We start from the raw sequence: 12,273 nt of genomic DNA on the forward strand, positions 1-12,273 counted from the left end.
TGGTGGCTGTAACTATCTTACTCTCCGCATCTCTTCCTTTTCTGAACATCAACGCTTTGTTTATATGCAGCATCGCAACACTGCGAAATAGCATTGCAACGCTTGCTTGTGCCGTGCGGTCATTAATTTTCCGTCAACTGTCGTAGCATTGCAACACTTGAAAGGGGTGTTGCAATGCTGAGCGCACTACCTTACAGCGTCGAGGTGTGTTGGACCAAGGCTTGATAAGGTGTTGCAACCCTAAATGTTCTATCAGATACTTGATACTCGCTACTTGCTTCTTGATACTCGTTGCTCACTTCCTAAGCGTTGGAGGTTGACGATGGCTTGCACGATGGCTTGCACGATGGATACGTTGGACATAGGCCATGCGATGAACTAGGTTGGATGCATGGTTTTTGGCTTTTGCGATGGTTAAGGCTTGCGATGACCGAGTAAGATGGATGCATTGGATGCGTTGGATGTGATGGACACGATGGACGCGACAGGGTAATACTATGCGTTGATGCACTATGTGTTGATGATATACTATGCGTTGAAAGGAGTGTTGGTCGTTGTCCTACTTGAAGGCATATGAAGTTGGATGAACACATATGAAGGATTAACGCATATGCGAGTTGATAGACGCATGCAAGGTCGTCATCCTAACATGTGGCTTGTTAAGAGGAATTCTTAAACCTTAAGCAAATTAGGTGGATGCATAAGAAGACATGTAAAGGATGAGGGCTATGCGTTGGTGAAAGGAGAAGAAGACACCTTGGCTTTCGCTGATGTAAGAATGCGTTGATGGTGTGAAGAAAAGACACTTGGACATGCAACCAAAGAGGAGGTGTCGAACGTGTAGCAATCTTGGACGTCTATAAATAGGGCCAAGGACTTCAGATGAGAACTCAAATTCTCTTCAAAGGACATAAAGGAGAGTGTGTAAGGACTAATTGGGAGAAGACTATGCGTCGATGGAAGAACACATGCGTTGGTAGCAAGACCATGCGTTGGTAAAGAAGTTCCAAGAGGGGAGATGCTGTCGGGTAGAAAAGACAAGAAGTAGCATCAATTTGGAACGGGGATTTCTCCCATAATACTCGTGCGTTTGGAGTGATTTTAAAGCCATCTGAAAGCTAGGAGAGTCTAGTTTCAGGGTATGGCTTCTAGAGAAGACGCTCCAAAGGATTGGGCTGGAAATTGAGAAAAAGGCAGAAGGGTCAGGCTATCGGATAATCTTGGGCCAGTCTTGAAGATTTTAAGATTCCGGCCAAACCACGAGGATTTATGAGCTAATAGTTTATGGTAAGCTTCCTGAGACATTTTAGAACATATTTTCAGAAGGAAGTATTTTAAAATAAGTTCTGTAACTATAAGTAATATAAGCTGATAATTGAATCTGGAAATTAGGGTTCAAAAGGGAACTAAGGAAACCCAAGGAACTTCGAAAAGGAAAGTTCCTAACCAACCAAGGTGAGTGGTTATTGTGTGTTTTATTGTTGATATAATTTCTATATATAGGGGATAATGTTAAATTGGCATGATCAGGGATATATGTTTATCTTGTTACTATGTTTGTTAAGATATTGCTTGTATATTTGTGCTAGAAACTTGAATTGTACCTGAGATATATAGTTAGCATGCTTGAAAAGGTACTTGGTGGGAAAATATAGTCGGCTTTGGTCGGCAAGAAATTATAGTCGGTAACGACCAGCGGGAAATATAGTCAAGTAACCTAAGCATAGCTAGTAGGAAAATAATCGATGTGCACATTGACGGGTTAATAGGGTATAGGGAAAGTTTCCACAGGAATTGTTGTTGTTTTAGTGTATGTGTGAAAGTACTAGGGAAAATGTAGGATCATGCCAGGATAACAAATGGTAAAGCTAGGGATGTTTTTATTATGTGATAACCAGCGATCAAGCTGGGGATTGATTGTTTTAATCAGCGATCGAGTTGGGGATTGTCCAGCGGTTTGGCTAGAAAATAATATTGAACTTGTGGTAATGTTCTTGTTAACTATGCATCGCTTTCCCAAAAGTATATTGCTGTTGACAAAGTTATTTGTTTATCTAAAGGCACCACTCACTAGGCTTTATAGCTCATGGTTTCCATGTTTTATGTTTTACCCCCCCCCCGGGTAGCGAAAGGTGAGGAGTTCCAGGGTGCTGCTAAGATCAAGGTCTGCCACGTGCCACTGTTACACTTCTGGAGGGTTTCACAGTTGTTGTTGTAAACTTTGTAGTTATGTCTTGGAGTTGTATAAACGTTACATTGTTGTCAAAATAAAATGGGCCTACTTAATCAGTTGATTGTTCAATTTGTACATTGGTATCAGAGTTATTTCCACAAGAATTATTAGGCAGTAAGTGTCAACAAAAGGGTTGATAACTACTGCAGTCACGCCCTTTCTCAGGCTCGGAGGGTAATCTGGGGCGGGGTGTGACAAGTAGCAACCGAATCAAGGATCCAGACAGAATCATCATTCTCTACCAAACACGTCTCCAAGACCAATAAATCATATTTACTTTATTTAGACATTGTAACGATAAAATTTAATCTTTAAGCTCATGCACTATGATGATAGATGAATGATTAATGCGCTGACGAATGAATGGAATTGATGACGTGCTCTATGCGTTTAAGTGCTTTGCGATAAAGATATTATTGCGATACTACGTTCTAAGTGTATGCGTTGATGATAAAATACTTCGTAGTATGTGATGATGTAGTGCGTGTCACAAGTTTCCTTACACTATAACCAAGTATAATTCCAACACAAGTTTCTTAGAATGACTTGAGGTCGAACACGGGGATTGTTGTCATTTAGATGCGATACTAATGTGGTAAATACAATCGGTTGTCATAAAGAATAAAGAATTTGGTTTATGCGGAAATGTAAATTGCGTTGTAAATAAAATGCGTTGATAAAATAAATATCTAAACTATTATGATACAGGGTGAGGATTGGTTGTGAAGTTGTACAAAAGAATCTAATGAATGCGATGGCAAGTCTTGTGAATGAATCAGAAAGAGAATGAGTAGAAGGAAAGGACATCGCAAGTTCGTCAATCTCGTTAAGAATGCAACTAAGGTTCCGCTTTCCCTTGGCTTACACCTTTTAGTGATCGATCGCATTCCCATATGTCTATGGTGAACAGAGATGAACGTAATGAACGCAAGGTTGTTTCCATCTCTGGAAATACTTCTCGCTTTAGTTAACACATTCTTCCAACCTTCTCTCGATAGGTGGAATAACATCTTCACTTTTTCTCTCACATGTGAAGATGCCGTCGATCATGCTTTAGCTAAACTTAGTCGATTACCTTCACAAAGGTTAACTCACTCGCTTAATTCTTCCTCTTTACCCAGGGGATTAAGAACACATGATGGAGAAAATGGATGATAAATGTATGGAAAAGAATAGAGAGATGATAATGATGACGATAATAACATTTAAATCTAAAGATCAGCGTTTGATACATGATTTGTGAATGAGAGATTAAAGAAGATGAACACAGTAGATGAAATGAAAGAATATAAACAAATACGGAAAGAGTGTCAATGTCTTGACACAGATCTCGATCGGAGACGTTGTACTTGTCGGCGTGTGGATGAGATGGAGGGAAAAGCTTCCCTTTAAGGCTTGCTTTCCCGGTAGAAGTGACTCTTGCTAATAACTTGTAAAAATACTTTATGCTGCCTTATTTAGATATTGCGGCCAAAAGAAAGAAAATATGCGTCGATTGTATGAAAATTAGCTAAGAAATACAATAATTATAAATTATCGCAAATACACCCACTAAGACCATTAAGATGGTAGAAAAGGATATTTCAAGTCGGTGTGAGAATCTAGAAATGTGAGCTCTGTGTGGACTTGGTTAGAGGCAAAGACCAGAGGAGGACAATCGTGTAAACGATTGATCAAGTGGGGGATGATAGTGTCTATCGCATAAACGATGCCTAATCATTTAACAAAAGCTATATGATCTTCTAGCTAAAGCTAAGCAATCGTTGAGCTCATCGGCCAGCTGAGTGTCTATTGTATAGAAACACTCCATGATCGTCTAGTCTCTCCAAGTTGTCATTTAGTAAATCTAATTTACTTGAATACCTTTCCATGAGTAATTTCTGAGAATAGAAATCTCAAAATCAACAACCTCTAAAATTAGGAAAACATTTTTTCTTTTATTTCACGGTTACCATGAAACTACCAATAACCTCCCATTCAATTGGTTATTAGAGAAAAAAAGATAATTATCCAGTAATTAATATTATTATAAATATATATGATAACCAACTTACCATACTATATTTATAACCTATACTTTTGATATTTCATCTCATGAAACATATAAACCATAGCTCCTTTTCCATTCCATGGCACTTAATGTAAATCCCATTTACATTAATCCTCTACTAGATGTATCTCATACATCATTCCGATCATATCATATATAATTGAATTACCTCTTGTCAATTTGAACATTTCAGACCAACACCAAGAACTGATTCTCAACTTGAATCCATTGAGCTACCAAGGGGACCTTATGGACCTATAGCTCAAAGCTCCAACGGTACGTGAATAACTAACTAAACTCTTTAGTCACGAGATCCACCATCCGTTAACTACCAAGCACTCCACTAAAGACCGACAACTGAACTCTCCTTACTACAGATATATTACGTGTTCATCATAACCAATCAACAGTGCGATAACCCTTCACAGATCACTCGTAAGTATAACACGACTAATAACCGTTATGCCCCTATAGTTACATCTAACTCCTTAAGTACCACTGATCCCTCTAATGAACATAAGTCATAGTCCTACTATGACTGAGTCCTCTATTCCAAAGAGAAGTTGTGACCACTATGTTCAAGCCTCAGAATGAGCTCTTAAGAGAGCAATGTATCTACTTACCCCTTCTTCGGGGAAGGAGTGAAGTCCATCTTGTGTAACTGAGTTTCCAGCTCCTAAATCAGACAAGTCCCCAAAAAGGTAGGCATGTTGAGTTGGCAATCTGGTCTCTCACCCATACTAATCAAAGAACCACCCTGAAAGGCAGAAGTTCCCAAAACACTCAGGATTGAGGTCATGTCACCTATGGTTGTTTAGGTGAGATGTAAGTCTCCAGTATCAATGGCGTTATATATAGAGACGAATCATCACGTGGTCTGGTCTTATACAAACTCTTTATATAGGACACCCCCGCTTGCATGTCTCCACATGAATGGTTAGGATCTACCATCTGTAGTAGTTCACAACACTTGCAAACCTCTACAAAGTGGGTCGTACCCGTAGTGTCACCAAGATCAGGTATCCCACCTTAATCCTGATACTACAGACCTATTTAGGTTATCACTTAAGACATGATCCACTTGTATATCTCATATACATGCTTAAGTTTACATACAATAACCATGAAGCTTTGTTTATTGGATATGAGTAAATGCCAGAATGAAATAACTCTTATTTTATTCATAACAATGTGTATATATTACAAACAACGAGACTCTGGGAGAATTAGGACACCAATCCCAATATTATCATGACAGAAATTTTCAGATTTTCACAAAAAAAAAAAAAAAAAATCACTCGTAGCATGCTTCGCCCACCCCCAAGTTAAAAGCCATACATTTTCCTAATTGTATAGTGATGCTTTAACTCAACAGCCAAAATTTTTATTCCTAAGAAAAATAAATGAATTCGGCCTCTCTTTTATTAGAAACAAGCAAAACGAAACGAAACGAAGAAAGCAAAAGGAATTCTAACTCTTTGTTTCCTCCGGGTAGTGCAACATTTAACGTTTTTTGCTCGACACCTAGTGATACGGGCTCACAGATGATGGAGTCAACATGAGTTTTGAGTAAACCACGTTGACTTCTCCATTGTTGAGTATTTTAGGGTGGTGCCCATTCACTTTGAACTCCTTTCCCATCTCTGGGTTCCTAATCTCCATTGCACCACAAGGAAACAAGTTAACAATCTCAAAAGGACCAAGACATTTACATTTTAGTATACCGGTCATAAGTGATAGCCTTGGGTTGAAGAGTGACACTTTCTGTCCAACTCGAAATTTCTTCCTCAAGAGACCTTTATCATGTATTAATTTTGACTTTTCCTTGTACATTCCTGAGTTCTCGTAGGCTTCCAAGCATAGCTCCTCCAATTTTTGTAATTCCAATAATCTCTCCTCACCGGCTTGGGCTAAGTTCATATTACATTTGTTAACAACCCAATATGCTCTTTGCTCCATTTCGACTGGTAGATGACATGTGTTGCCGTAGACAAGCTTAAAGGGCATTGTTCCAATAAGAGTTTAAAATGCAGTCCCGTAGGCCCAAAGAGCATCATCGAGGCGCGTGCTCCAATATTTTCTAGATGGATTGACAGTCTTTTCCAAGATACTCTTGACCGCATGATTAGAGATTTCAGCTTGTTTGTCTATTTGAGGGTGGTATGGAGTGGCGATCCGATGGTGAACTTCGTACTTCCTCATGAGTGCCTCGATGGTTCGATTGCAAAAGTGAGTACACTGATCATTAATTATAGCTCAAGGTATGCCAAACCTAGAAAAGATGTTAGCTCTTAAGAATCCTGAAACCATAGCAGAATTGTTAGTCTTAGTGAGGATTTCTTCAATTGACTTCAAAACATAATGAATTTCTAAAAGAATATATAGAAAGCTATAAGAAGAAGGAAAGTGGCCCATGAAATCTATCACCCACACATAAAAAACCTCACACACCAAGATATAATTTAATGGCATCTCATTCCTCCTGAACAAGGATCCTGATCTCTGACACCTCTGTTGACATAAAATTAGTCCATAAACTTGATGACATAAAATTTATTCTGATCTTATGTCATACAAACCATGGATGATTGCGATGATATGCGATACTACTTCTAGATGTATGCGTTATTAACGATATGCTTGTAGTATGCTATGCGTTGTCACAAGTTTCCTTGCGTTGAAACCCAAGTATAATTTCACCGCAAGATTCTCGGAGTGATCCAAGGTCGAACACAGGGATTATTTTAGGTTGATTATGTTACGTTCGTGATATATGTGACCGAGGGTTTTTCAATTCAATAAAAATGTGGTTTGTACATGCGATAAAGTAAATTGTGCAGTAAAGTAAAGATAAGCGATAAAAATGCAATAATAAAGTAAATTGCGATAAAAGTAAAGTGCGATAAAATAAACCTAAGCTATGATGATACAAGATACAGGTTACATGATACAAGATACCAAGGTTGAGACTGACTGTGAAGATTATACAAATGTCGTGTTATGCGGTGGCAAGGCTTATGTGCAAAGCAGAAAGAGAAAGGATAATCAATATTAACAGCGCAAGTTTCTTAATTGCATTAAAGATATACGTACGATTCAACTTTCCCTTGGCGTACACCTCTCGATAATCGGCCGCGTTTCCCACTTCTCTGTGTTGAAATAGGGACGAACGTAGTGAACGCAAGATTGTTTCCATCTCTGGAAGTACAACTTGCTTTAGTCAATGCATTCTTCTAACCTTCTCTCGATAGATCAGAATGGCATCTTCACTTCTGCTCTCACAGTTGAAGATGCCGTCTAGCATTCTTTAGCTAAACATCTTTATTTCTTTAGCACATATTAAATTACTTGCTTAATTCATATTAATCACCAAGGCAATAAGAAAACATCGTGGAGAAAGCGATTTATGGAGGAACGGAAATAGATAGAAATGTGGAAATGAAAATGATCAGGACAATTAATTATAAAATCAAGCATTTGATACATGGTTGTGAATGATTTAGACTAAGAAGATGAAGTACAATTGATGAATAAGTGTTAGAAACAGATACAGAAGAGTGCAAATGTCTTGACACCGATCTGGATGGAGAGATTGCTTGCTGGCGTAGATGGAGTGAACGGAAGGATGAGCTTCCTCTCAGACTTGTTCAACCGGTAGCGTTGATCTAGATACAAAGCTTCACAGTGGGGATTTGGAATGATTCTGCCCTGAGACTCACCTCTCGGCCTTGTCTCTTTTCTTCCAAGATCTTCTCCGATCAGCACTCAGATCAGCCTCTCTCTCAATAGCCTCATATCATTTATCCCTCGTATCAAGTATATCTATGGATTGTATAAATGTTGCGCTGAATATTAATCAACGCCTACCTTGATGTGGCAGCATTGTGCTGTATATCGTCGACTTGCTCCATTACCACATAAAATCTCTGGTTGAAGAAAGCTTGTTGCTGAGCGAAGAGTTATTGTTGGGAGAGGAAGGACCGCATTTCTGCTAACTCAGCAGCTAAGGAGGCGACAGTGGGTTGTGCCTGCGATGTCTCGCCAGCAACGTTTTGGGGTTGGGCAGAGGTGCCTTCACCCAAATCGTGTGGGTCATCAACATGCAGAGGTGGAAGAGAATGTTGTAGTGATGATGCTAAAGGTGAGGATGGGGCTGCTGGGTATGCAGTTGGAGAATTTGGGGCGAAGAGAAGATTGGTAAAGTGCTCAAGAAGGGAAGAAGAATGTTGTGCGGGAGGGCTTGGAGGGCGAATTATCAAGGGCAAAGGATCCAAAAGTTCTGGATCTTGCGTTGTTTCTTCTTGGATTTTCTCCTTTCCCTTTTCATCTCTACACTGTCTCTTCGGCTTGGGCTCTTGTGACGCATTCAAATCAATGTAGGCCTCTTCAAAGAGAGTTTAGGGCAGTGTGGGGAATCTTTGAGCAACCTCAAAATCTTGACTTTTATTAGGCCGTGAACTTCTGCCATTGGCTCTTCATCAATGCCCACACCTAGTGATAGGCATAAACTTGAAACCGTCCATAGGAAGAAGTACTGCCCTCTTATGTGTCCCACAAAACCCATGATTTGTCTTGCGATCAACTGGCCTACATCCATTGGAATGCCACGTGCAATGCAATCTGCGGACATAACTCGATCCCTTGAAATTGTCTTGTCATTGGAAGTTGGGATCAGCTGCCGTTTGACGAAATAAACCCAAAGCCATGCCTCTGGAAGCAGAGTCTTGGATGCCAGGGTCTTGATGCCTTTTAAAGAAATCGACCACTTAGTGCCCAATTGCGTTAATAGTCGCAGCGCATTTTCCATTTGCTCTTCAGTGAGATCATCAATGATTTTGTTGCCCAGTGCATTCGGGTTATCCTTCATCTGGTATAGTTCATTGATGTCCCTTGCGCAGAAAGACACCGTTTTCCCTTTTATGGTCACCACGTCCTTGGTGCCATGTAGCCATCCATGGTAGAAGTCCCTCACTACCTCTGGAACAATAATGGCTGGGCATTGGCAAAATGTGTCCTAACAATGTTCCACGATCACGCTCGTGATCAGATCTGGTAGTGGCGTTGGTGCAGGGAAAAAGCCCATCTCCATCAACAAGTCATGATTCTCCTTCTTTCTTGATGGGCGTACCTTTGCCAACGCGGGCTTACTGCTCTCTGCAACCGCTTTGCTCTTTCCCTTGGTCAATGCAAGGCGGGATTGTTGCCTTTGTTTTCTTTCCCGTTCCTTGCATTTTTCCTCCTTCTCTGGTTTGGCAAGTTCCTTTCCCTACTTCTTACTTAAGCGCTGCCTGGCTTCGCGCGTCCTCTCCTTTTCTTCTCTCATTCTCCTTTCTTCTTCTGTCGTCTTTTTCTTTTCTTCTTCTTCCTCTTCTCTCACTTCTCTTTCAAACTCTTCTACGAACTACTCAGAGGCCAACAAAAGGCATTGTTCCTCTTCGAGCCACCTTATTTCTTCGAGTCTCGAGATCTCATTATTGCGGCGCACCTCCTCATCATGCAATCTTCTTCTTCGATTCCCTTCTACGATGATGAGTTTTGCCCGCTCCATTTTTCCTGTCTCTCTTCCTCTTCCTTTCTCCTCCTTTCCTCGTCTTCTAATGCGTTGATCAAAATTGAAGGGTCAACAGTAGACCCTTGCGGTGCATTCTCTTGCGATGTCGCATCAGGGGGGTATCTTCTCCTTCTTCGCCTTCGTCGACTGCAACCAATTGCGTTTTTTCAGGTTGCACTGGCTCCCTAAGTTGTGTTGGTTCCCCCCTGTCCTCCCTCACGGAGGTGGATTCCCCATCCATCTCTGGGCTTGCAGCCCTCTTCTTTTTTTCTTCTTTCTTCTTCAAGCGCCTTTCCTCACGTCTGCACTCTTTCCTTTCTTCCTTTTCTTTCCTCTTTCTTAGCTTGGCCTCCTCATCTTCTTCATCCTCTTTCTTTTCTTTATTCTTTTTCTCTTTGCGATGATGGGATGGCTCACCTTCTCCAACCTTCTTTCTCTTGCTCCGCTTTTTCTTCTTTTCCTTCTTTCCCACCTCTGATTGCTTCTCTGTCACGACTTCCTCCAACGCGAATCTAATGGGTCCTTCATAGGATTCTACTTGCGTAGTTTCCTCAGGATCCCTTATGGCCAGAGTGCTTCTCCTTGTCTCCTCTTCCACCACTTCCTCTGCCACCACCACTTCCTCCATCATCGCCACTTCCTTCGTCATCACCACCGTCACCTCCTCTATAAGAAGTGGTTGGTTTACAACCCCAGCCTCGGGCAGTCCTTCTCCTTTTTCACGGTTACTCAGAATGTTTCCGAATACCTCCTTGTCATCTCGTCTCTTCTTTTTGATTTCAGTGGAGGTTGCTGGAGTTGGGAGTGGGGTGCTTTAATGCTTTGCCCCCTCTTGAACTGAAGTGGTCTGATGGCTAATGGGTTTCGTCAGGGTCTTCCACCGATTCTAGGAACAGTGTGAGATTGAGCAGCAAGATGGTGACTAGCAGCAAGGAATGTTGCCTCTCGTATGGAGAGTTGGTCTGTCGAAGGTGTTGAGCGTGATGCGAAAGGTTGGTAAGTTTGGTCGGCCATGGATGCTGAGTTGAAAAAAATCTAGAAAATGTTAGGGTTTCAGGAAAGAAGAAAGCTCGGTATGCAGGGGTGCTAGAGTTTCAAATTGCAAATGAGGCAAAGTGTGCTCACAGACAGGGGGTGTCCTTTTTATAGGTTGGGCCTTAGTGGGCCCAACGCTATTGTTGCGGTGGCAGGCCTCGAGACACTATTTTCAAAAGGCTCACCGCTTGAACTCCCCTCATTTATGAGGTTTCAGGATAAACATCCTTTCGTCTACAGACTCATCATTTATTTGGAATACGGAACGATTGGACTTCTCAATTTTGCAAAAAGAACTATCTTTAATGTTTTATTCGAATGGACGCAAGGTAAAGATTTAACGTAATGAGTTCACCAACGCAAATGCATCTTCGGAGAGGACGGGCAATAATGCATGCATCCTTGCAACACACCCCTCAACTAAACGCATTTTTGGAGGATCGGGTGCATGGTATTGCTACCAGTGCAACACTACCTCGACATAGTGCATTTTCACTAAGGACGGGCAAAGGACACACACGCGTGCAACACACCCCTTAATGCAATGCATTAGGGTTGGGTGAACGCAAAGTGTATCTTGTTGGTTCAAGATGCATCCATTATCGGCATGCATACTGAATGTGTTTTATTAAATTTTTTTTCATCAATGCAAGTTGCTATGACTTGCGGTAATAAATTTTCTTCTCATTACTCAGTCATTCACCAATTAAAGAATAACGCATTAATGATAGAAAAGTAAAAGCAATTAAAACAGTACAGAAATAAATTCAAGGACAGTAAATGAAGAATAAATTCATAAAGTCATGAAACAAATTAAATGAAGAAGTAAAGACAAAGTTCAGAAATTCATAAAGACAAGAATTAAAGAAAGCATTTAAAAATAGATGTGAGATATGGACTGGAAGATGATTTTCTTTGAATGAGCGCAATCCACACCTCTGTAGGCGGTCCGGCTTGCCTGCCCAATGTCATAGGGACATTGCTCATTTCCATGAGATCCTGGGGCTTCAGAGTTGCTATGCAACGTACCGGGTGTTCTGTTTCTAAGCTCCGATGCCAACTGGCCCACTTGAATCTCTAAATTTTGAATTGAAAACGCCTGTGCCTGCATCACTGCGTCATTTTTGTCCATATACTGTTTGAGTAGGGCCTCCAATGAGCTTCCAGAGGTGTTTAAAGATGAGGGTTGCTGATTATGCGATTGCATTGGTTGCCCCTGATTTGAGTTATGGAAAAAAGGAGGAGGGTTCCCTCGACTGCCACTTTGATGGTTGTTTGGCCTCCCTTGGTTAGGATTCCCTCCCCAACCGATGTTAGGATGGTTCCTCCAACCCGGATTGTATGTGTTGATGAAGGGGTTGTTTTGGATGGCGCATATTTGCTGCATGTTCGATGGGCACATTA

At 41.0% G+C, this 12,273-nt stretch overlaps 1 protein-coding gene across 1 annotated transcript; it reads right to left on the bottom strand.

The window, feature by feature from the left end:
• Positions 1–5,807: 5,807 nt before the first annotated feature.
• On the bottom strand, positions 5,808–6,242 carry LOC120084101 (uncharacterized). The gene has a single exon (XM_039040003.1). It carries the CDS (start codon positions 6,240–6,242, stop codon positions 5,808–5,810), a length of 435 nt encoding a protein of 144 aa, XP_038895931.1.
• Between the last annotated feature and the right edge of the window lie 6,031 nt (positions 6,243–12,273).

Source organism: Benincasa hispida, chromosome 8 (genome assembly GCF_027475165.1).
Source record: "Benincasa hispida cultivar pf3 chromosome 8, pf3_genome.v1.1, whole genome shotgun sequence".
NCBI lineage: Eukaryota > Viridiplantae > Streptophyta > Magnoliopsida > Cucurbitales > Cucurbitaceae > Benincasa > Benincasa hispida.